The following is a 24,715-nucleotide window of genomic DNA, read 5'->3' as shown; positions in this document are numbered from 1 at the left end:
AAAAAAAATTTATATATATACACACACACACACACACACACACACACACACACACACACATACATACATACATATACACATACATACATACATATATATGGTACAATCACCTGTTGTATTGTTTGGCTTTTTAAATATTTGCAGAGAGAGAGGGGACAGAGAATGGGCATGCCAGGGCCTCTAGCTACTGTGAGCAAACTCCAGGTGCATGTGCCATTTTGTGCATCTGGCTTTATGTGGGTACTGGGGAATCAATCCTGGGTTGTTAGGCTGTGCCCTTCATCAGTGAGCCATCTCTCCAGCACCTTGCCTGGCCTTGTTTGTGTATTTTTGCACACGTGTGTGGTGTGTGTGCATGTTCATACGTGTATGTGCACATGGAGGCACACCAGGTCTTTCTTAATAGCTTTCCACTTTGGTCTCACTGAACCTGGAGCTCACTGATTGACCAGCAAGTCCCAAGGATCTTCGTATTTCTGCCTCCTTGTGCTGGGATTAAAGATACACACTACTATGCCTGGCATTTTTATGTGGGTTCTAGCAATCCAAATTCAAGTTCTCATGCTTGCATGGTAAACACTTTACCCACTGAGCATCTCCCCAGCCCCTGGCACTTGTTTTGTATGAAAGCATTAATTCCACCAAGATGTTCTATTTCCTCATCTGTGACATGTAGCTGCCTACCTCATGGGTTGTTATGAAAAGCTCATTATTCTGTAATTGATAAGTCTACAAGTTCCTGCTCTTAATAAGCTCAGAGTCCCTAGGCTCACCTACAATCTTTAATGTACTTTCCTGTTTTGTTTCTTCTTGGTATCAAAGTGTAGAACGATGAAGAGAAAACACTGACATGGCTTACAAAAAGCTACAAGTTTATTAACATAATATATTCTAGTATGTATGAGAGTTTCAAGCAAGTCTCTCCCTGTCTTTTTTTTTTTTCCTCAATGTAGGGTTTCACCCTAGCCCAGGCTAACTCACTCTATAGACCTAGGATGGTCTCAAATTCACATTGATCCTCCTATCTCAGCCTCTCAAATGTTGAGATTAATGGCATAAGCCAATGTGCATGGCTTTAAGCAAGTCATTCATTTTGTCTTAAAAATAAAAAAAACAAAACAATATTCAGTATCATTTAAAGAATAGAAAAAAGAAAGTAAGTGGGCCTTTGTAGGTTTTAGTCCAGAACGAAAATACAGAAGCTTATTTTGGTGGATCTGTGTTGATGCCATATTTTTCCTTGAGAAGCTTCAACTGTTCCTCCTTCTTCTTGGTGTCCATCTTTTGAAATGCCTGGAAAGGTGACAAGCAGCAAAGTTAACAGGTACTGTACCAAACTATACCTAAATGGATCTCATCAATGGCACTAGCCAGGAGAGAAAATTCCCAGCACACTTGTCCCACCACAGTACAGCTCTGAAAATTTACTATACTTACCCTGTTAGCATTGTAATACAAAACCACAAGGTATCTGTTACACACGTTGAATCCTGACAGATGGTCACATGCATTCTTTGCATCAAAGATGTCTTCATAGACCACATAGGCAGTTCCTCTAGTTTCAGGTGTATTTCCTCTACAAAATAGTTAAAATATATATTTACTCACACATTGATAATTTAAAAAATGGAATTATCTTTGAACATCCCCCACCTCGCAGTGCTGGATCCTGAACCCATGAAATCAATCTGAAAGCCATCAGAGAAAATAATCATGTATGTACTGGATAAGCTTATAACTTTTTGAATTTGGTAATTTTGTTTTAAGCAAAACAATACAGTTTGAACCTACTGTTACATTCAGAATACTGAGACACAGCTACTTAAGCACTGGTAGCAAAGTAGCACTCTTTTCTGTTCATTATTGTAGACTTTCCTGTTTCTCCAGGCAATAACGTTTCAGACTGGAACTAGAAAATACAGTACTGAGGAGGAGTAAACGCTTGTTAGTTAGCAAGGGAAGTCCTTTGTTTCTAGTTACTTTTCTGCCTCATCCTAGTTTAACTTTTTTATTATTGTCTATTTTGAGAGAAAGAGGCAGAGAGTGAGTGGGGGGAGGGAGAGGGGAAGGGGAGAGGAAGGGAGAGAGGGAGGGAGAATGGGCATGCCGGGACTTTCAGCTGTTAACAAACTCCAGATGCATGCGCCTCCTTGTGCACATCTGTGACACTGCACACCTGCAACACTGCATCTGGCTACCCAAGGTGGGATCTGGAGATTTGAATATGAGATTAGGCTTTGTAGGCAAGTGCCTTAACTGCTAAGCCATCTCTCCAACCCCCAGTTTATAACTTTTTGATTAAAGATGCTCAACTTGTTGCTGCATTTTTATTTTAATTTTTAAAGACTGGCAGCCCAGGCTGACCTTGAATTCAGGATCCTCTTGCTCTAGTCTACCAAGTGCTAGGATTACAAATGTGCATCACCATGCCCAACATGCAGTTTGAGGTTTTCTTTATTTATTTTCCCTCCTGAGGGAGGGTCTCACTCTTGCCCAGCCTGACCTCAAACTCATGGTGAACCTCCTACCTCTGCTGCTCAAGTGCTGGGATCAAAGGTGTGCACCACATCCAGCTAGTATGATTTTTTTTCTTTCTTTCTTTTTGGTTTTTCAAGGTAAGGTAACTCCAGCCCAGGTGGACCTGGAACTCACTCTGTAGTTCCAAGAGGCTGGCCTCGAACTCACAGTGATCCTCCTACATCTGCCTCTCAAGTGCTGGGATTAAAGTGTATATACCACCATGTCTGGCTAGTTTGATTTTTATTAAATATATTTATTAACTTATTTGACAGAGAAGAGGGAGAGAGAGAGAATGGGCGTGTCAGGGCCTCCAGTCACTGCAAATGAATGCTAGATGCGTGCGCCCCTGGTGTATCTGGCTAATGTGAGTCCTGGGCAATTGAACCTTGCAGGCAAATGCCTTAATTCCTAAGCCATCCCACCAGCCCTAGTTTGAATCCTTAAAAGACAGAGTCTCTATGTCATAAGATATAAATATTTCTATGCAATATTTTACTAAGGCTTATTAAATCCACAAAAGACCTGTTTTGTATGTTAGGGAAGGAAGAGTTCTTACCAAAATGATGACAGAATTATAAATGGTAAGTGGAAAAAGTCAACCATTACTGTTTATAGTCAAACAGGATATACTCCAATGTCAAGAGTTATAGCTTCTATATTCACTTTGTTTTGTTTAGACAGGGTCTCATTTTATGGCCCAGATGTGCCAGGAATTTGTTATGTAGCCCAGGTTGGCCTTGAACTCACGGTAGTCTTCCAACCTTCCAAGTGTAGCTTTTCAAGTGCTAGCATTACAGGTCTAAGTCACCACACCTGCTGTTCCTCCCCCACTCCAGTCCAGTTGAGTCTTACCATGCAGCCCAGGATAGCTACCAGGCTTGGCTTCTTCCACGTTTATTAAAAGGCTATCTGGAAAATGTAGTGTCGCCAGCTCACTTTCATACCTTCATTTTTTATTTTTATTTTTTGTTTTTTCGAGGCAGGGTCTCACTCTAGCCCAGGCTGACCTGGAATTCACTATGGAGTCCCAGAGTGGCCTCGAACTCATGGTGACCCTCCTACCTCTACCTCCCAAGTGCTGTGATTAAAGGCATGCACCACCATGCCCGGCTGATTTTAAGTTCTTTAAGGGTAATTTTTTTACTCTTTTTCTCCAGTCTCTATATGTGGTATAGCCTGGTCTCAAACTCATAGTCCCCTGGCTGAGTGTTCCAAATGCTGGGATCACAGGTATTCACCACACCCAGCTCAAAGGGGATCCTATAATTCAGGGTGGCCTCAAACTCATGGCGATCCTCCTACCTCTGCCTTGCAAGTGCTGTGATTTAAGGAGTGTGCCACCATGCCCGGCCCTCATTTTACTCCTATAGCCACACACTGCAATTGCTAATATGTATCTGAAAGGTAAAGATCTATTTCTCCTATTGTTATATATTCATTCTTCAGAAAGTTGTCTTCCTCTTGTTTCTTTTTAGGAATGACAAGGAAAGATCTTAACCCTTTATTTTTGAGTGCTAGAGATCAAACCCAAGGCCCTGCATATAGCAGGCAAGTGTTCTTTCTCACTGAGCTACATTCAAAGTCTCTAATCTCAATTTAAAGACTCTATCAAGTGTCCCAGTCTAATTATTAACATCACTTAAAAACCATATGTGGTGCTGGACAGGTTAAGGTGCTTGCCTACAAAACCCAAGGACCCATGTTCAACTCTCCAGGTTGCACATAAGCCAGATACACAAGGAGATGCAAGCACGTAGGTATGCACATGTGCACAAGATGGCACATGTGTCTGGAGGCCCTGGTACACCAATCCTCCCTCTGTCTCTCCTGCATTAAAAAACAAAAACTAAAACAAAAATAAACAACCCTGTGGGCTGGAGCAATAGCTTAGAGGTTAAGGTGCTTGCCTGAGAAGCCACAGGACCCACATAAGCCAGATATACAAAATGCTGCATGTGTCTGAAGTTCATTTACAGCACCTAGAGGCCCTGGAGTGCCCATTTTCTCTCTATCTGCCTCTTTCTCAAATAAATAATAAAAACAACAACAACAACAAAAAATTTAAAAAGGGCTAGAGAGATGGCTTAGCAGTTAAAGTGCTTGCCTGCAAAGCTAAAGAATCCAGGTACAGTTCCCCAGGACCCACTTAAGCCAGATGCACAAAGTGGTGCATGCATTTGGAGTTTGTTTGCAGTGGGTAGAGACCTCACTGTGCCCATCCTCTTCTGTGCTTCTTTGTCAAATAAACAAATAATAAACATAAATAAGCCAGGTGTGGTGGTGCACACCTTTAACCTGGGAAGCAGAGGTAGGAGAATTGCCACCCTGAGACTACGTAGTGAATTCCAGGTCAACCTGGGCTACAGTGAGACCCTACCTTGAAAAACTAAACAAAAATAATAGAATTTGAAAAGCATGCATTTTGAATATGCCAAATTAAGATGGAAAAGAAAAAAACCCTCATCATACAACACAGTCTCTAGCTTCAGTTGTTTCAGGTCACACAGTGACACCAGACTATATCACCCTATTTCACTTTAATGAAAGGCTTTTAAAAGTACCAAGTACTAAGTATCCCTGTTCCAAGAGAGACAGGGTTATCTATCATACTGGTTAGCAAGCGCTCGCAAGGTTTTAGCATGTAAATTCCATGCCAGAAAATCAGTACTGGGTAAGACAGTCACCTAGTGCTAGGTACCATACAGGCAACAGAGCGTCTCTCAATGAGGGAACAGAAGAATAAATGTTTCTCAATCTGTAAATCTGACCCAGACTCCTGTGCCCCAAACTTGCTCATCAGGGAAGGGACATTGAAAACTACAGGATGAGAAGGGGCCAAAAATGAGAGCTGGTGACAAAAACCCAGGAAGAAGCCCTAGAAGCACACCAGCACCAAGCTACTGTGGTCGTCTGCAGATGTCCTTCCTTAAGTACTTGTTTTCTCTTCTTGATTTTCCTTTCGTAGTGCTGGGATTTGAACCCATGGCTTTACACATGCTAGGCAAGCACTCTTCTCACCAAGACTCCCAAGTGGCTGAGACTGCAGTATGTTCCAACATGGCAGGCTCTTCCACTTGGTCTTCTGCAACATTCTCTAACTTCATTCACAAAAGCACCTTTGAATTGAGTAGTATTAGTACATTTTACAATGCCTTCATAAATTAATCACAGCCACACTCTTTTCTCTTTCCCTCTCTTCCCCTCTCCCTTCCTCCCTCCCTCCTACTGGGGACTCAATTCAGGCCTTGTGTATGCTAGTCTAACATTCTACCACTAGTTCTATTCGTTCATTACACACGTGAGTGCTTACCACAAGCAGATACTGTCAACACAAAGCAGAAAACATGGTACCAGCCCCAGAGGCTCTCAGAGCTTCCAGTAAAAGCAGATGAGTACACCATGCATAAACCACGCATTAACTAGCAAGAGTTGAACAGAGAATGTACATTGGGATTATGGAGAGTGGTGGCCAATGCACACTGGAAAGAGACTCAATGATAAACTGTTTTCATAGATCTTTGTAATCTGATTCAAAAGTCTTTTGAGGTAGGTATCTTAGGAAGACTATTTTATACATAATTGAAGCTCAGATACATTAAATATTCTTTCCAGTTTCACATGACTTACAAGTGCTCAGTACTTGAACCAGGTCCAACAACCAATCCAGTCAATTTATCATGCTGTGTCCATGTGAAGAACAAAGGGCGCCAGATGGTGCATGCCTTTAATCCCAGCATTCAGGAGGCAGAGATAGAAGGATTTCCTTGAGTTTGAGGCCATCATGAGACTACATAGTGAATTCCAGGTCAGCCTGGGCTAGAGTGAGACCCTACTTCCAAAAGCCAAACCAAACTAAAACAACAAAGGGTGGGCCTTAGGATCTCATGGCCCTAAAAGCCAGGAAGACACCTCAGATTATAAAGTTAGTTTGTTGTGTTTTTGTGAAACAGGATCTCATGTACTCCAGGCTGGACTGGAATTTGCTAAATAGTTTAGGATAACTTTCAACTCCTGATCTTCTCTACCTCTCAAGAGCTGGGGTTATAGGTATGCACCACACTATGTCCAGCTCAGAAAACATATTAAGAAATATAGAGGGCAGGGCTGGAGAGACGGCTTAGCAGTTAAGCGCTTGCCTGTGAAGCCTAAGGACCTTGGTTTGAGGCTTGATTCCCCAGGACCCACGTTAGCCAGATGCACAAGGGGGCGCACGCGTCTGGAGTTCATTTGCAGTGGCTGGAAGCCCTGATGGGCCCATTCTCTCCCTCTCCCTTTCTCTGCTTCTTTCTTTGTGTCTGTCCCTCTCAAATAACTAAACAAACAAAAAAAAGTTAAAAAAAAATACAGAAGGCAAAAGAAAAAAATAGTAATAATTTTTAAAAATTGGGCCTAGCATGGCGTAGTGGTGCACACTTTTAATCCCAGCAGTCAGGAGGCAGAGGTAGGAGGACAGCCATGAGTTTGAGGCCACCTTGAGACTACATAGTGAATTCCAGGTCAGCCTGAGCTAGAGTGAGACCCTGCCTGGACCCACCCCCCCACCCCCCCCCCCGCAAAAAAAAAAAAAAAAAAGCCAGGTGTGGTGGCGCATGCCTTTAATCCCAGCACTTGGGAGGCTGAGGTGGGAGGATCACTGACAGTTTAAGGCCAGCCTGAGACTACATAGTAAATTCCAGGCCAGCTGGGGCTACAGCAAGACCCTATCTCAAAAAAAAAAAAAAAAAAAAAAACAACGGGGGGGGGGGGGGGATGGCCTGGGGATGTAGCATGGAGGTAGAGTGCCTGACTAGCATGCACAAGGCCCTGGGCTCAAACCTCAGAACTCTCCAAAGGCACCTTCTTAAAAAGAAATACTGTGACTAAAAATAATATAGTACAGTGTAGTACAGAGGTTCAATTTAAGGCAGAAGAGCAGAAGCTTTTATCAATAAACACTGTGTGAGACTAGTAGTCTCAGACACAACAATGCATAACACACAGGGTATTCTTGCTGTCAGAATTATTTTCTCTAAATGACATTTCAAAGATTTCAGTAAAACTTACACTCTGATTTGGCGAATAGGTCCATATTTCCCAAATATATCATACATTTCTTCAGCTGTAATTTTGTATGGCAAATTTCTTATATACAGAATCCTATTTACTTCAGGAGGAAGGCGAATCTAAAATGAGAAAGATGTATGTCATTATACAGCAGTGCTCCAGTTAAGAAGAACTCAGTGATACACACCACCAAGACACCCAGAAAAGGACTGGTATAATCTGATACTACCGAAATGGGCATGCTCTTTCAGAAAACAACAGAGCCTGGTGTTAGGGAGAACTATTTTCTTGTTATTTTATTGTGCTTTTTTCTTTTTCAGTCAACCATGCAGAAAATAAAATCTAGGGCTGGAGAAATGGTTCAGAAGTCAAGGCGCTTGCCTGAAAAGCCTAAAGACCTGGGTTTGATTCCCCAGTACCCACATAAAGCCAGATGCACAAAGTGGCATGTGTCTGGAGTTTGTATTAGCTAGAGGCCCTGGTGTGCCTATTCTCTCTCTTATAAATAAATAAAGTAAAATATTTTAAAAATGAAGTATATGCTCACTGACTCATTCTTCACTTGTTTGATACTCAAGCCTAAGATTCCACCCCAACAATCTGAAGGTGCTCCTACTTACTAACCTCTTTGAATTGCAGGGTTCAAGTTGGACACTGCTGTCCCTTATACAAACTTGATTTCCTTTTGCTTCCTGCTATTGCTTCTCAGTCTTTTTTTTTTTTTTTTTTTTTTTCCCCGAGGTAGGGGCTCACTCTAGCCCAGGCTGACCTGGAATTCACTATGGAGTCTCTGGGTGGCCTCGAACTCACAGAGATCTTCCTACCTCTGCCTCCCAGAGTGCTGGAATTAAAAGGATGGACCACCATGCCCAACTTAATCTTCTTTCATATTAAAGTATTTCACAAGGCTTCATTACTTTTTTTTCTTGTCCTGCTGAATATTCTTCACTCTTTATACTCTTCTTTCTCTAAGCTGGTGACTAAATATGTACCTCACTCTTATAATTTTTCATCTTTCAAGGTAGCCCAGGGTGATGTGGAACTCACTCTAATCGCAGGCTGGTCTCAAACTCACAGCAATCCTCCCACTTCGGCATCCCAAGTGCTGAGATTAAAGGCATGTGCCACCATGCCCGGCTTTAAGATAAGTATTGATTAATGAAAGAATAAAACACTTATTCACTTTCCTCAAACCAGTAGTAAAAAAAAAAAAAGGTAAACAAATAATTACAATAAAGTTTTAGTTTTAAAGCTAAATTTCTATAAACAACACCCTCAGACAATTCTCTAGTAAATTTGCTTTCTCACTCTACAAAAGATCGTATTATCCTCTCCTAAAACCTTACCATCATCACTTTCTAAATTAGGCTGTATACTCTTCCTTACCCACGCAGGAGGTAGGGAGGAAGGAGAAACATTATTTACGGAAGGCACGTTTGGGCTACTGATTTTTAATTTTTTTTTAATAGCTAGATGTGTTGGCACACACCTTTTTTTAAATATTTTTTTTATTTTTTATTTATTTATTTGAGAGCGACAGACACAGAGAGAAAGACAGATAGAGGGAGAGAGAGAGAGAATGGGCGCGCCAGGGCTTCCAGCCTCTGCAAACGAACTCCAGACGCGTGCGCCCCCTTGTGCATCTGGCTAACATGGGACCTGGGGAACCGAGCCTCGAACCGGGGTCCTTAGGCTTCACAGGCAAGCGCTTAACCGCTTTGGGGAATCGAGCCTCGAACCGGGGTCCTTAGGCTTCACAGGCAAGCGCTTAACCACTAAGCCATCTCTCCAGCCAAGGCTACTGATTTATTTATTTTTTTTGAGGTAGGGTCTCACCCTAGCTCAGACTGACCTGGAACTCACTATAGAGTCTCACGGTGGCCTCGAACTCACAGTGATCCTCCTACCTCTGCCTCCCCAGTGCTGGGATTAAAGGCGTGCGCCACCACGCCCGGCCCAAGGCTACTGATTTTCAGACACGGGGAGGAGTCTAATTCAAGGTCCCAGAGGCAGGTTAAGCGACAGAGGAGGCCTAGAGTTAATGTTGTCACTGACACTAGGAGATTCAGAACTCGCCCCAGGCGCCCATCCCTGAGGATGGGTCCCGGACAGAATCGCCCGAAAGGATGGGCAGTTCTGGACTTCTCCCACTTGCGGAGAGAGGACGCAAGACCTCTCCGACCCCATGCCGCAGAGCCGAGGTACGAGGCCGGCCATCTCGGCGCAGAAGGCCGGGTACTCACATTCGCCCTCTTGGCCGCTTGCATCGCCATGTTGGCGGGCTGACGAGCTTCACCGCAGCACACACGGAATTCCTGGGATCACAGCCGGAGTCCGACGGCCTAGAGCGAGCGGCGTCAACCGCCAGGCTCTGGACACACAGGTAGCGCCGGAAGCTGCTAAAGCGCCGCCGGAGGTGACTGTCTTAAACCAGGACGTGGGGACGCCGAGCCTTACTTTCCACAAACATCCGGGCCAAAACTAGCTGGAGTTTGGTGTCCGGCCGGAAGGCGGAAGGACGAGGCGCTTCCGTGTTCCGGGCAGGAGAGGGCGGGATGCAGGCTTCAAACCCGGATGTGTTCCGGCTGCGGGCCCCGGTCGAACGGACTTGGCCGGAGGGGCGGGTCCTAGCGGGTGGAGTCAAGGAGAGAGCGGTAGTAGTCGTGGCCGTCCAGAAGTGCGGTGAGCTGAGTCTACGGGTCTGACTGCAGTGTCATGGTTTATTCTGCACCGGAACTCCCATCCATGGCGGGGGCCTCAGGTTGCGTGTCAGCTGATGCCTAGTCCCCGCCCCACAGTGAGCACGCTGCCCTTCCGATCTCGTCTTTTATTTCCTTAGACCAGCTTCACACCGACCAACTGACAAGGCGTCCCTGGAATTGAATCCAATCCAAGTTTTCTCTAGGTCCTATGCGTGCCACCACCTCCTCTAAGACGATCCTGTTAGCCTCCATGTACTTGTGGGCCTCTTGGATTTCGGTCACCGGGTAAACCCTATCCAGAATCGGCACCAAGCGTTGGGGATCGGTCCTTGGAGAAGTAGGGTAGTTTGCTCTATGAAAGCTTTCACTAGCGTTTGTACTAAAGAAAAGAAAGCCGGGCGTGGTGGGGCACGGCTTTAATCCCAGCACTCGGGAGGCAGAGGTAGGATCACCGTGAGTTCGAGGTCACCGTGAGACTACATAGTGAATTCCAGGTCAGCCTGGATAGGCTGGAGACACGGATTAGTGTTTAAGGTGCCTGCCTGCAAAGCCAAAGAACGGAGGTTCAATTCCCCATAACCCATATAAGCCAGATGCACAAGGTGGCACATATGTTTGTAGTTCGTTTGCAGCAGCCGGAGGCCCTGAAGCGCCCATTCTCTCGATCTACCTCTTTCTCAAATAAATAAAAGTTTTAAAAAAATTTTAAAAGAACATTGACTTTAAAAAAAAAAAGGCCATAACCTACCTACCACAAACCATCTGGCTTAGCCTGAACTCTCTCCAAGCCTCTGAAAAAGTTCACTCCTTGACTTCTAACAAGTGGGTGCACACTTCTAAGAGGTTCTGTACAGTAAAGACTGAAGGCTGGTGTAGAATACTGGTGTCAGAGGTTAAAAACTGCCTCAGCACCCCATGCTGAGACTGAACTCAGGACCTAGCATTCTTCTGCGAAGCAAAGTCCACAACCCCATTCCTACCCAACCCCCCTTTTAAAAATTCATTTATTTTCTTGCAAGCAGAGAGAGAGAAAGGGAGAGAGAGAGAGAATGGGCGCTCCAGGTCCTCTAGCCACTGTCAACAAACTCCAGACGCATGCGCCCCCGTGTGCATCTGGCTTACGTGGGCAGGCAAAAGCTTTAACCGCTAAGCCATCTCTCTAGCCCCCTACCCCCCTTTTAAAAACTTATTTTAATCATTTATTTATTTGAGAGAGCACGAGTAAAAGAGGCACAGAGAGAGAATGGGTATGCTAGGGCCTCAGCCACTGCAAACGAACTTCAGATGCATGAACCACCTTGTGTATCTGGCTTTATGTGGGTACTGGGGAGTCAAACCCAGGTCCTTGGGCTTTGCAGGCAAGTGCTGTATCCACTGAGCCATCTCTCCAGCCCTCCCCACCCCTTTTTATTTTAGTTTATTTTATTTTATTTTTGTTATTTTGAAGCAGGTTCTCACTCTAGCCTTGGAACTCACAGAAATTCTCCTACCTCAGCCTCCCAACTGCTGGGATTAAAGGCATGAGCCACCACACCAGGCCTTCTCCTAACCTTTGTGTTGCAGGCTGTCCTCAAAAAGGCTTCCTAATTGGATCAATACTTGCTTATTCTGTTCATTGGATATATACATATATATGTATATACACATATATATAATACATATACATATATACACATATACATATACACATATTGGCTATGATGAAGGCTTCTGTTGACTAATCTGAATCAGTTCTCTGAAAACAAGTTACCTATTTATCCACAAGGTGGCAGGTTCCCTCATAGGCTATGATAATGTTTCCTTTCTGAGCAAAATATAAATGAAGCAGTTTTCTTGGTAATCATTTTCTTTTCATTCTTCACTCACTTTTTTGTCCCTAGATCGCAGAAGAGTAGTGATCAGATTTCCTCGTTTAAAAAGTAGCTTTGAAAACGGGCCCACTGACATCAGCTCCTTCTATCAGACCACAGAGAACCCAGCTACCATCAGGGACCAGGCAGTTCACATTCTTTTCCCAATAGGATCCACCTATGCAGCTAGAATAAGGTTCACTCCAGCACCTTCCAGAAGAAACAGATTGGTGAAGTTAGTCAGTTTTGGTTTTTTGAGGTAGGGACTTGCTCTAGCGGAGGCTGACCTGGAATTCACTATGTTGTCTGGGGGTGGCTGCAAACTCACAGTGATCCTCCTGAGTGCCGGGATAAAAGGCTCAGACACAGTTTTTTTTTTTTTTTTTTTTTTTGGTTTTTCGAGGTAGGGTCTCACTCTGGCTCAGGCTGACCTGGAATTCACTATGTAGTCTCAGGGTGGCCTCGAACTCATGGCGATCCTCCTACCTCTGCCTCCCAAGTGCTGGGATTAAAGGCGTGCGCCACCACGCCCGGCTCAGACACAGTTTTTAAAGCATGTATGAATTACATCAGTCACAACAATACACACAGAAGACTAAAGATGTAGTTAGGTGGTATGGCTCTTGCCTGGTATGCACAAGTTCCTGAGTTCCATGTCCAGCTGTGTTTCAGGGAGGCACATAGAAATCACTTGAGACCTAAATGCTGGCTGCCAGTCTCCAGTGGTCAAACACCGGAATGCATGAATTTGGCCAGGGTAGCTGTACAGCATTCAGTCGTCAAGACTGACCCACTGCTTTGGCAACTGTGGAGGCCAGAGGTAGGTGGATTGCCATGAGTTCAAGGCCACCCTGAGACTATATAATGAATTCCAGGTCAGTCTGAGCTAGAGCGAGACCCTACCTTGAACAGCCAAAAAAAGAGAGAGAGAGAATATGGGTGTGCCAGGGCCTCTAGCCACTGAAACAAAGTCCGTATGCACGCACTACCATGTGTATCTGGCTTACATGGGTTCTGGGAAATTGAACTTGGGTCCGCTGGCATCTGTCCAGCCAAAGAATTTTATCTAATCATCTTTTTAACACCTGCTGAGCTGTAGAAAGAGTTGTTTGCCTTTAGTGAATTTCAGTGTTGCTTCAGAAAAAAATCCTCTTCTTTGTAATTGAATCCAGCAGCTGCCCCAAGCTTTTCTGCCACTTGAAGCTTGTGCTGGGAGCCAGCCGTGAGCAATGGAATAGCGCCAGCCATCCGAGCCAGTTGGATGGCAGCTGTGCCCACACCGCTTGAGCCTGCGTAGATTAGCACACTCTAGCCTGCACATGTCCTATGACAGAAAGCACAAGAACGATTATTTCTACTGTCCCACTACAGGAATACCTGTTCCCTTTAGACCAAATCTTGAGCACTGTGAAGGAAGTATATTTAATTTTTTTTGTGCTTTTGCTTTTGATGATGTGGAAATTCAAGTTTCAGAGTTATTACTAGCTACCTACATTTTACCTTGGAATTAACACCTAAATGCACATCTTTGATTTACACATTAAACAAGCATAACCCCTACTTGCATTGACATCACCTGAAGCTAGTCCTTCAGTCTGAACCTGCCTCAGCGGGTCTCACTGCTTCAGGGAGCATAAATAGGGAATAAGCTTCTCCCCAAATGGAGCTTTTTTCTTTGTTTCTTTTCTTTTTTTTTTTTTCCTTCGAGGCAAGGTCTCACTCTAGCCCAGGCTGACCTGGAATTCACTATAGTCTCAGGGTGGCCTCGAACTCACAGCGATCTGCCCCCGCCCCTCCCCTAAGTGCTGGGATTAAAGGTATGTGCCATCATACCTAGCTGGAGCTTTTTCTCAAAATAAAAAGTGCTTCTTTGTTGGCTTTCCTGTTGTTCTAGGCAGCCTGACATTCAAAGTTTGCAGTGGCTAGAGGCCCTGGCACAGTCTGAGCAGCCTTGTCTTTGCCAGATGTCACCAATCATCCTTCACCTCTGAGTGGTGCAGCTGGCTTCACCTGGATACTCTTCTTTTTGATTTTTCAAGGTAGGGTCTCGCTCTAGCCTAGGCTGACCTGGAATTCACTATGTAGTTTCAGGTGGCCTCGAACTCATGGCACTCCTCCTACCTCTGCCTCCCAAGTGCTGGGATTAAAGATGTGCGCCACCACATTTGGCTGATACTCTGTCTTGGAGCAACTTGATGTGCCTCTGTTCCTGAAAGCCTTCTATGGCCACCCTTGCCCACATCTGCTTTTCCCATCTCCAAATTTTTTTTAAAAAAAAAAACATTTTATTTATTTATTAGAGAGAGGGGTGGGGGAGAGAGAGAGTGAGAATCGGCATGCCAGGGCCTCTAGCTACTGCCAACGAACTCCAGACATATGCACCACCATGTGCATCTGACTTATGTGGGACCTAAAGAATTGAACCTGGGTCCTTAGGCTTTGCAGACATGTGCTTTAACTGCTAAGCCATCTCTCCAGCCCCCCATCTCCAGCTTTAATTCTTTTTTCCCTCATCCAGTGCTGGGGATATAATCCAGGCCCATGAACTGCTAGGCAAGTACCCTATCAATGATCTATACCTTCAGCCTGCAACTTTTCTCATACTGGATCTAGACAGAAGCTCAGCATGATTTGAAGTGCCAAGGCTGCTGCTGGGCTGTGTGTTAAGAAATATGCAGGCCATTTTCTAACCTCTTAGTAGGGAAATGCCTTGTCCAAGACTGCAAAGAAGATTAATAGAGAGGCTACAAAAACTGGACTTCTTAATGATTGTTGCCATTTTCTAAGCCTTCCATGGATTCCAAGCCTTCATATTAAGCCACTCTAACATGGTCGATGACATTATTGGCATTGCAGGGTAGAATGGCGGAGGGATGGGATGTCCTAGAGGACTGCTAGGGTTTGAGGTTTACTGGGGAGCTAAGCCATCCTGTATGGATTGAGCAGGAGACTTCCTCATCCAAGAAATGTAACAGCTGGAAGGCAGTAAGCCAGGTCTGTGGGATAGCTGCAGCCTGGGACAAGGTCAGTCCCTCAGGAATGGGCATGAGGAACTCTTCAGGTATGCTGACATCTGAGCCCGGCCACCACCAGACAGCAGAGCCATGCTGAATTCCTGATCTTCCAGTGACCTTGGCAGCCAGGTCCCAGCTCTGCCACATGCCCTGATGCTTCAAGTCCCAAAATGCTGCTGGCTCCTGGAGGTGGGACATACTGGCCCTGTCTCTGCTGAGAGGCACACTAAGTAGTGAGCTTGATCAGAAATCTATGTCAACATGGCTATGGTATTCATGACATCCTAGTGGCCGATGCCACACACAAGAATGCATAATTTCAGGGGGGAAAATGATGACATCTAAATAGAAGAGAGACTAGTTGGAAAGAAGGGGTTCAGTGGAGGAGGGGAAGGGAGAATGGTGGGAAGGAACTATGATCATATTATTGTTTATATGTATGGAAAATGTCAAAAAAATCCCCCCCCCCAGAGGAAGGGTCTACCTCAGGCCTATCTGGAATTCACTGTGTAGTCTCAGGTTGGCCTGGAACTCAAGGTGATCCTCCTAGCTCTGCCTCCCACGTGCTGGTAATAAAGGCATGTGCCACCATGCCTGGCTAATAAAATTTTTTTAAATGCCTTAATCCCACCATGAGCTCTAGGCCACCTTGTGGCTATATAGTGAATTCAAGCCAACTGGACTAGAGCATGACACTACCTCAAAAAAACAAAAACAGACTTCTGGGTAAGATGGCCTTGTAGGTACCAAGCCAAAGCAGCCTAGGGGAGAAAAAGACCAAAAAAATCAGCAAAATAGACACTTTTACTAGAAAGCGAGGTGTATAGGAAATTGAAATGGCAGCAGAGAAGTAGAAGAGATCCAGAGCATCCAGAACCCGCACAGGCTGGCAAAAGTGGCCCTGGCAGGTCCACTGACCGTGGCGGCGGCAGCGCACCTGAAAGCTGCCAGGCTCGGCTTGAGCCGCAGGAAAAGCCAGGTGAGGGGATTTTCCACTCACACCAGAGCTCTCCACAAACTCAAGAAACATGAAGGGAGAGCAGCAGTGAACAATGGAGGAGCAGATCACAGGTAGAAGAACACATGGAACAGTGAGAGAACTAGAGCAGCTGCAGCTCGGTCCCCTCCCCAACCGCCTGTGCCCAGCTCCAGCGAACAGAGCAGCAGTCCCAAGACCAGCCACGCCAACTTGAGCTGACAGCAGGACCCAAGCAGGAGAAGAGTCTGGCAGCAATATCAGCGGCACCAGAACCAGCAACAGTGGCCCCAGCAGCAGCAAAATCAGCAGCTTCAGCGGTAGCAGTGGCAGTTCTAGCAGAGGAAGCTTCAGAAGCAGCAGTGGCAGGTCCAGCAGTGGCAGCTTTAGCAGCAGCAGCGAAGGATCCAGCAGCACAGCAGCTTCAGCAGCAGCAGTTCCAGCAGCGGGGGTGCTGATCTGCAGGGCCACAGTTGCCAGGCTCAGTTTGCCCTGCAGGAAAAGCCAGTGCCTAGCTGCAGATATCAGAACAGCAGCCCAACAACCCAGCCAGCAACTTGACTGAGACCTAAATCATCCAAAAAGGTAACTGGGATTGCACCAGGGAAGAGTCTCACTTGGTCACAAGCTGACTTGGATCCCTCAACAGACCAGAAATCTTAACCTCTTTGTTGATAGAGGATCTGGTTGTTATAATACCTACTGTTACATAAATACTCAGTGCTATTTTTGATTGAATGTGTACAGTGTTTAGTTAAATTTTAGAATCTACCTATATTATATTCCACTCAGCCTACTTGAATACTCCCATAGCAGGCAAACTCAACCCGTAGGAATACCTTTATAGAAACTCTGAAAGTCTTAAGAGCCCCACCTAACACCTTAAACTCCTACCCTGAAGATATATAACATCAGATCAATTGATACAGCTAAGAATACCCAGCTAGCTAGAAAATCCAAGCATTAACTTAATCCAAGATGAAAAAATCTATACATAATAACACAAGAAATACTAAAAAGCAAGACAACATATATCCGCCTAAAAGTATTAATGCATCAGAAATGACCTCCAGTGAGAACAAGTTAGAGGAAATGCCGGAGAAAGATTTCAAAAGAATGATTGTAAATATGTTCAAAGAAGTCAGAGAACAAATCAAAGGAGTCAAAGAGGAACTTAAAGAGGAAAACAAAGGAATCAAAGAAGATGCAGGACACCAATTTCATGAAATAAAGAAGGCAATACAAGACATAAATAAGGAAATAGAAATAATAAAGAAAAACCAGTCAGAATTACTAGCAAAGAAGAACACAGTTAATAAATAAAAAATCTCTATAGAAAATCTCACCAGTAGAATGGATGAAGGAGAGGACAGAATATCTAAGCTAGAAGACCAGGTAGCAGATGTAATACAGTCCAACAAAGGGAAAGAAAACTATGAATGGGAATTTCAAGATATTTGGGACAGTGTGAAAAGATAAAATATAAGAATTAAAGGCATAGTAGAAGGAGAAGAATTACACTCCAAAGGCATAGTAGGCGTCTTCAACAAAATCATAGAAGAAAATTCTCCCAAATTGGGAAAGAGGTGCCAATGCAGATACAGGAAGCCTTTAGAACCCCAGCCACACAAAACCTGGAAAGAACCTCTCTTCGCCATATTATAATCAAATTACCAAACACACAAACCAAAGAAAAAATATTGAAAGCAGTTAGAGAGAAAAATCAAGTTACCTACAAAGGCAAGCCTATTAGGATTACAGCAGATTACTCAACACAAACTTTAAAAGCCAGAAGGACTTGGAGTGACGTATTCCAAGTTCTGAAAGATAACAACTGTCAACCAAGGTTACTTTATCCTGCAAAACTATCCATTCCAATAGACGGACAAATAAGGACATTCCATGACAAAACCAGGTTAAAGGAATATTTGAAGACAAAATCAGCTATACAGAAAATACTTGAAAGAATCCTCCATGCTGCAGAAAAGGAAAAGCACAAATATAAGGAACTTGGAAAAAACAAGCAATACTCAAATACTAGTTAACACAAGAGAGCAAAGGTAGAACCTGAATCACACACACAAAAAAAGGCAAACATAAATACACACCTTTCAATAATATCTCTTAATATCAACGGCTTCAATCCCCAACCAAAAGACATAGGTTTGCAGACTGGGTTAAAAAGCAGGATCCTACAGTTTGTTGTCTCCTAGAAACTTTCTACAAAGGATAGACATTATCTTAGGGTGAAAGGTTGGAAAACGATGTTTCAAGCAAATGGGCCTAGATAACAAGCAGGGGTTGCTATCCTAATATCTGACAAGGTAGACTTTAGTCCAACGTTAGTCAAGAAAGATAAGGGTGGTCACTTTATATTGATTAAGGGCACACTCCAACAGGAGGATATTACAATCCTAAACATATATGCATCTAACATGGGGGCTCCCAAATTCATCAAACAAACACTATTAGAACTAAGGTCACAGATAACACCAAACACAGTGGTGGTGGGTGACTTTAACACCCCACTCTAACCAATTGACAGGTCATCCCGGGAAAAAATAAACAGAGAGGCATCTGGACTAAATGAGGTCATAGAAGGAATGGACCTAACAGATATATACAGGACATTTCATCCAAATGCTGCAGAATATACATTCTTTTCAGCAGCACATGGAACATTCTCTAAAATAGACCACATATTAGGACACAAAGCAAATCTAAACAAATTCAGGAAAATTGAAATAATTCCTTGCATTCTACCTGACCACAATGGAACTTAACTACAAATCAGTAGCAAGAAAGGCTATAGAGCATACACAAAATCATGGAAACTAAACAATGCACTACTGAATGATGAATGGGTCAATGAAGAAATCAAGAAGGAAATTAAACAATTTAAAGAGTCAAATGATAATGAGAACATAACATACCAAAATCTCTGGGACACAATGAAGGCAGCCCTAAGAGGTAAATTTATAGCTTTAAGTGCCTATATTAAGAAAATAGAAAGGTCGCAAGTAAACGACCTAATGCTTCACCTTAAAGCCTTGGAAAAAGAAGAACGAGGCAAACCAAAAATCAGTAGACAGGAAGAAATAATAAAGATTAGGGCAGAAATTAATGAAATATAAACAACAACAACAAAAATATCCAAACAATGAATGAAACAAAGAGTTGGTTATTATTTATTATTTATTTTTTATTTTTTGGTTTTTTGAGGTAGGGTCTCACTCTAGCCCAGGCTGACCTGGAATTAATTATGGAGTCTTAGGGTGGCCTCGAACTCATGGCGATCCTCCTACCTCTGCCTCCCGAGTGCTGGGATTAAAGGCATGCGCCACCACGCCCGGCAAAGAGTTGGTTCTTTGAAAGGATAAAAAAGATTGATAAGCCCTTAGCAATTCTGACCAAAAGAAAGAGAAGAGACACAATAATAAAGTTAGACATGAAAAAGGTAACATCACAACAGATTTCAGAGAAATTCAAAAAATCATAGAGACATAGTATAAAAGCATATACTCCACAAAGTTTGAAAATCTGAAAGAAATGGATGCTTTCCTTGATTTATATGACCTACCTAAATTAAATCAAGATGAGATTAATCACTTAAATAGACCTATATGAAGCATGTAGAACCAAACAGTTATCAATAATCTCCCAACTAAAAAAAGCTCAGGCCCAGATGGATTCACTGCTGAATTTTATCAGACCTTCAAGAAAGAGCTAACACCATTTCTTCTTAAGCTTTTCCAGGAAATAGAAAAAGAAGGAATTCTATCAAATTCCTTCTATGAAGCCAGCATCACCTTGATACCAAAACCAGGCAAAGATAGAACAAAAAAAGAAAATTACAGACCAATCTCCCTCGTGAACATAGATGCAAAAATTCTCAAAATATTGGCAAACAGAATACAAGAATATATCAGAAAGATCATTCACCCTGACCAAGTAGGGTTTATCCCAGATATGCAGGGATGGTTCAATATACGCAAATCTATAAATGTAATACATTATGTAAATGGGTTGAAGGACAAAAATCACATGATCATCTCATTAGATGCAGAGAAAGCATTTGATAAAATCCAACATCCCTTCATGATAAAAGTCCTACAGAGACTGGGAATAGAAGGAACATATCTCAATATAATAAAAGCTATTTATGACAAGCCTACAGCCAACATATTACTAAATGTGGAAAAACTGGAAGTTTTTCTACTAAAATCAGGAACAAGACAAAGGTGTCCACTGTCCCCACTTTTATTTATATAGTTCTGGAAGTCTTAGCCATAGCAATAAGGAAGAGTCACACATAAAAAGGATACAAATTGGAAAGGAAGAGATCAAGTTATCATTATTTGCAGATGACATGATTCTAAACATAAAGGACCCTGAAGACTCTACCAGCAAATTGTTAGAGCTGATAAAAACCTACAGCCATGTAGCAGGATACAAAATAAATACACAGAAATCAGTAGCCTTCATATATACTAACAACCAATGCACAGAGCATGAAATCAGAGAATCACTCGAATTCACAATTGCATCCAATAAATAAATAAAAAAAGTACTTGGAATAAACCTAACCAAGGAAGTAAAGAATCTCTACAATGAGAACTTTAAAACTATCAACCAAGAAATTGCAGAAGACACTAGAAAGTGGAAAAACATCCCTTGATCCTGGATTGGAAGAATCAATATTGTGAAAATGTCAATCTTAACAAAATCAATCTACACATTTAATGCAATCCCTATCAAAATTCCAAAGACTTTCTTCATGGAAATAGAAAAAATCCAAAAATTCATTTGGAATCACAAAAAAACCACGAATATCTAAAATAATACTGAGTAACAAAAATAAGGCTAGTGGTATCACCATACCTGATTTTAACCTATACTACAGAGCCATAGTAACAAAAACAGCATGGTACTGGAAAAAAAAAAAAACAGACATGTAGATCGATGGAACAGAATAGAGGACCCAGATGTAAGTCCAGGTAGCTATAGCCACCTGATATTTGATAAAAATGCTAAAAATACTCATTGGAGAAAAGACAGCCTCTTCATCAAATGGTGTTGGGAAAACTGGATATATATCTGTAGAAGGATGAAAATGGATTCTTCTCTCTCTCCATGCACAAGAATTAAGTCCAAATGAACTAAACACCTTAACATCAGACCTGAAACTCTGAAACTGCTAGAGGAAAAAGTAGGGGAAACCCTTCAACATATTGGTCTTGGCAAAGTCTCTGAATACAACCCCAGTTGCTCAGGCAATAAAACCACAGATTAATCACTGGGACCTCATGAAATTACAAAGAGTTTGCACTGCAAAGGACACAGTGAAAAAAGCAAAGAGGCAACCTACAGAATGGGAAAAAATCTTTGCCAGCTATACATCTGATATAGGCTTAATATCTAGGATATACAAAGAACTCAAAAAGTTAAATAATAAGGACCCAAGCCAATCAAAAAATGGGCTATGGAGCTAAATAGAGCATTCTCAAAGGAAGAAATACGAACATCATATTCGCATCTAAAAAATGTCCTGCATCACTAGTCATCAGGGAAATGCAGATTAAAACTACATTGAGATTCTATCTCACTCCTGTCAGATTGGCTACCATCATGAAAACAAATGATCATAAATGTTGGCGGGGATGTGGAAAAAGAGGAACCCTTCTACAATGCTGGTGGGAATCCAATCTGGTCCAGCCATTGTGGAAATCAGTGTGGAGGTTCCTAAAACAGCTAAAAATTGATCTACCATATGACCCAGCTACAGCACTCCTAGGCATATATCCTAAGGACTCATCTCATTTCCCTAGAAGTACATGCTCAACCATGTTTATTGCTGGTCAATTTATAATAGCTGGGAAATGGAACCAGTCTAGACTTCAACTGATGAGTGGATAATGAAGATGTGGCACATTTATACAATGGAGTTCTACTCAGCAGTAAAGAAAAATGAAGTTATGAAATTTGCAGAAAAATGGATGGATCTTGAAAGGATTATACTAAGTGAGGTAACCCAGGCCCAGAAAGCCAACCACCACATGTTCTCTCTCATATGTGGATCCTAGCTACAGATGATTGGGCTTCTGTGTGAGAAGGAAAATACTTAGTAGCAGAGGCCAGCAAGATAAAAAGGAGATATAAAGGGAAGAGAAAGGAAGGGAGGAGGGTACTTAATAGGTTGATATTGTATATATGTAAGTACAATGATTGAGATGGGGAGGTAATATGATGGAGAATGGAATTTCAAAGGGGAAAGTGTGGGGTGGGGAGGGTATTACCATGGGAAATATTTATTTATTTAGTTTAAAATTTGTTCATTTTTATTTATTTGAGAGTGACAGAGAGAGAAAGAGGCGGATAGGGAGAGAGAGCAAATGGGTGCACCAGGGCTTCTAGCCACTGCAAACAAATTCCAGATGCGTATGCCCCCTTGTACATCTGACTAACGTTGGTCCTGGAGAATCGAGCCTTGAACCGGGGTCCTTAGGCTTCACAGGCAAGCACTTAACTGCTAAGCCATCTCTCCAGTCCGGGATATTTTTTATAATCATGGAAACTGTTAATAAAAATTGTGAAAATATAAAAAAAATTAAATTAAAAAAAGAAAAATGGAAAGAAAAAAAAATATATGATGGTGGAAAAAAAACCAAAAACAACAAAGCTGGGCGTGTTGATGCACGCCTTTGGTTCCAACACTCTGTAGGCAGAGATAGGAGGATTGCCATTACTTTGATGCCACCCTGAGAATACAGAGTGAATTGCAGGTCAGCTTGGGCTAGAGTGAGACCCCACCTCACAAACCAAAAAAAAAAAAAAAAAGCAAGTTTTTTTGTTTTTTTTTTTAAGATCAGGGCAAGCTGGGTATGGTGGCGCATGTCTTTAATCCCAGCACTTGGGAGGCAGAGGAAGAGGATCACTGTGAGTTCAAGGCCAGCCTGTGACTACATAGTGAATTCCAGGTCAGCCTGGGCTAGAGTGAAACCCTACCTCAAAAAAAAAACAAAAAAGAAAGAAAGAATATTGTAAAGTTTTTGTGTCACCATCCCTGGCCTCTTTGGCATGAACTCTGGTTTTGTAAGTTAGGAAAAGGGAGAAGGAGGTAGCTTAGTTTATACAAATAAAAGATTATAGGCCACATATCAGTGAGTGTTATTGTAAGATTCCGGGGGGGGGGGGGGAATCTTCCGTGGTTGGAGACCCACGCCCAAGAACCAAGACCGAGCCACTGGATGCAAAGGCAAGAGGCAGCTTTATTGTTCACGCAGGCACCTGCCGGCACTCCAGTCCTTTGAGAGACTGAGCGCTCCGGGCAAGGGGAAGGGTCTCTTTTTATAGGGTTAGGGAGAGCAGAAGCAGGTTTACAGAAGCAGAAGCATGGTTACAGTCCCAGCACTGGTTACTTATTAATAGACTTGGGGTCGGTGGGGATTTTTTTTTTTTTTTTTTTTTTCTTCTCGGAAACATCCTGTCAGGGTTATCTATAGTACATTAGGCAGGGTCAATGGTCATGCTATGGTCACAAGATTGTTTGCCTGTCTGCATCTGGGGGCTGTTTTTGGCTCCTGGTATTTTTCCATAGGGTTTTACATTATAACTGGCAGGGTCCTTAGCTACTTATTTCATGTAGACCTTTTATTTTACAAATAGAAAAATAGGTTTGGGCAGGGAAATTCCTTGTCTAAGACTGCAAAGTAAATTAATGTAGCAATCACAAAAGAAATTGGACTTTTTTTTTTTTCCTTAGTTTGGTTTTTCAAGGTAGGGTCTCACTCTAGCTCAGGCTGACCTGGAATTTCCTCTGTAGTCTCAGAGTGGCCTTGAACTCATGGCAATCTAACTCCTGAATGCTGGGATTAAAGGCATGCACCACCACACCAGACAATTTTTTTTTTTTTAAATATTTACTTATTTGCAAGTAGAGAGAGAAAGAATGAATGAGAATGAGTATGCCAGGGCCTCTAGCTACTGCAAACAAACTCCAGATACATACACTACTTTGTGTATCTGGCTTTTACATGAGTACTGGGGAACTGAACCTGGGTCATTAGGCTTTGCAGGCAAACGCCTTAACTGCTGGACCATCTTTCCAGCCTGAAAGTTTTTTTTTTTTTGAGGTAGGGTCTCACTCTAGCCCAGGTTGACCTGGAATCACTATGTAGTTTCAGGGTTACCTCAAACTCACCGTTATCCTCCTACCTCTGCCTCCTGAGTGCTGGGATTAGTGCATCACCACCCCTGCCTGAAAGTTAAAGTTTTGATGCAAAGAAGACCCTACTTTGAATCACAGCTTTGACTCTCTGATCCTTAGGGATTTTTTTTTTTAATTTGAGACAGACAAGACAGAGAGGTAAGCAGAGAGAATGGGTACCCCAGGGCCTCTAGCCCCTGCAAATGAACTCCAGATGCATGTGTCATTTTCTGCATCTGACTTTGTTGGGCCTTGAGAGGCACGGATGTGAGGCCTAGTGGAACTTCCTGAGCCTAACTGCATCCGCCCAGCTATGACTCAGCCAGGGGGCTTGGCCCCTGGCCTGCCATTTCCACACAGGAAATTAGAATTCCTGCCTGTGGGCACTTAGAACTCAGCAGGGG

The 24,715-nt window shown here is 42.9% G+C and overlaps 2 protein-coding genes across 2 annotated transcripts; both read right to left on the bottom strand.

Annotated features, from left to right (window-relative positions):
* Positions 1 to 855: 855 nt before the first annotated feature.
* On the bottom strand, positions 856 to 10,058 carry Sf3b6 (splicing factor 3b subunit 6). Its single transcript, XM_004663753.2, has 4 exons — positions 9,807 to 10,058; positions 7,564 to 7,682; positions 1,438 to 1,576; positions 856 to 1,293 (listed from the first exon to the last, which is right to left on the bottom strand). Exons 1-4 carry the CDS (start codon positions 9,834 to 9,836, stop codon positions 1,204 to 1,206), a joined length of 378 nt encoding a protein of 125 aa, XP_004663810.1. The 5' UTR covers positions 9,837 to 10,058; the 3' UTR covers positions 856 to 1,203.
* On the bottom strand, positions 9,989 to 21,633 carry Tp53i3 (tumor protein p53 inducible protein 3). Its single transcript, XM_045149170.1, is given in 12 exon segments — positions 9,989 to 10,190; positions 10,420 to 10,612; positions 10,615 to 10,644; positions 12,128 to 12,198; positions 12,200 to 12,302; positions 12,305 to 12,325; positions 13,229 to 13,259; positions 13,262 to 13,423; positions 15,067 to 15,188; positions 15,191 to 15,232; positions 15,235 to 15,340; positions 21,625 to 21,633. Coding segments are annotated over 12 exon segments (1,092 nt in total).
* Between the last annotated feature and the right edge of the window lie 3,082 nt (positions 21,634 to 24,715).

The sequence above is a fragment of the Jaculus jaculus genome, chromosome 5 (genome assembly GCF_020740685.1).
Source record: "Jaculus jaculus isolate mJacJac1 chromosome 5, mJacJac1.mat.Y.cur, whole genome shotgun sequence".
Lineage (NCBI taxonomy): Eukaryota > Metazoa > Chordata > Mammalia > Rodentia > Dipodidae > Jaculus > Jaculus jaculus.
The sequence above is the reverse complement of the archived record's forward strand: the minus strand, read 5'-3'. Positions and strand labels throughout refer to the sequence as shown.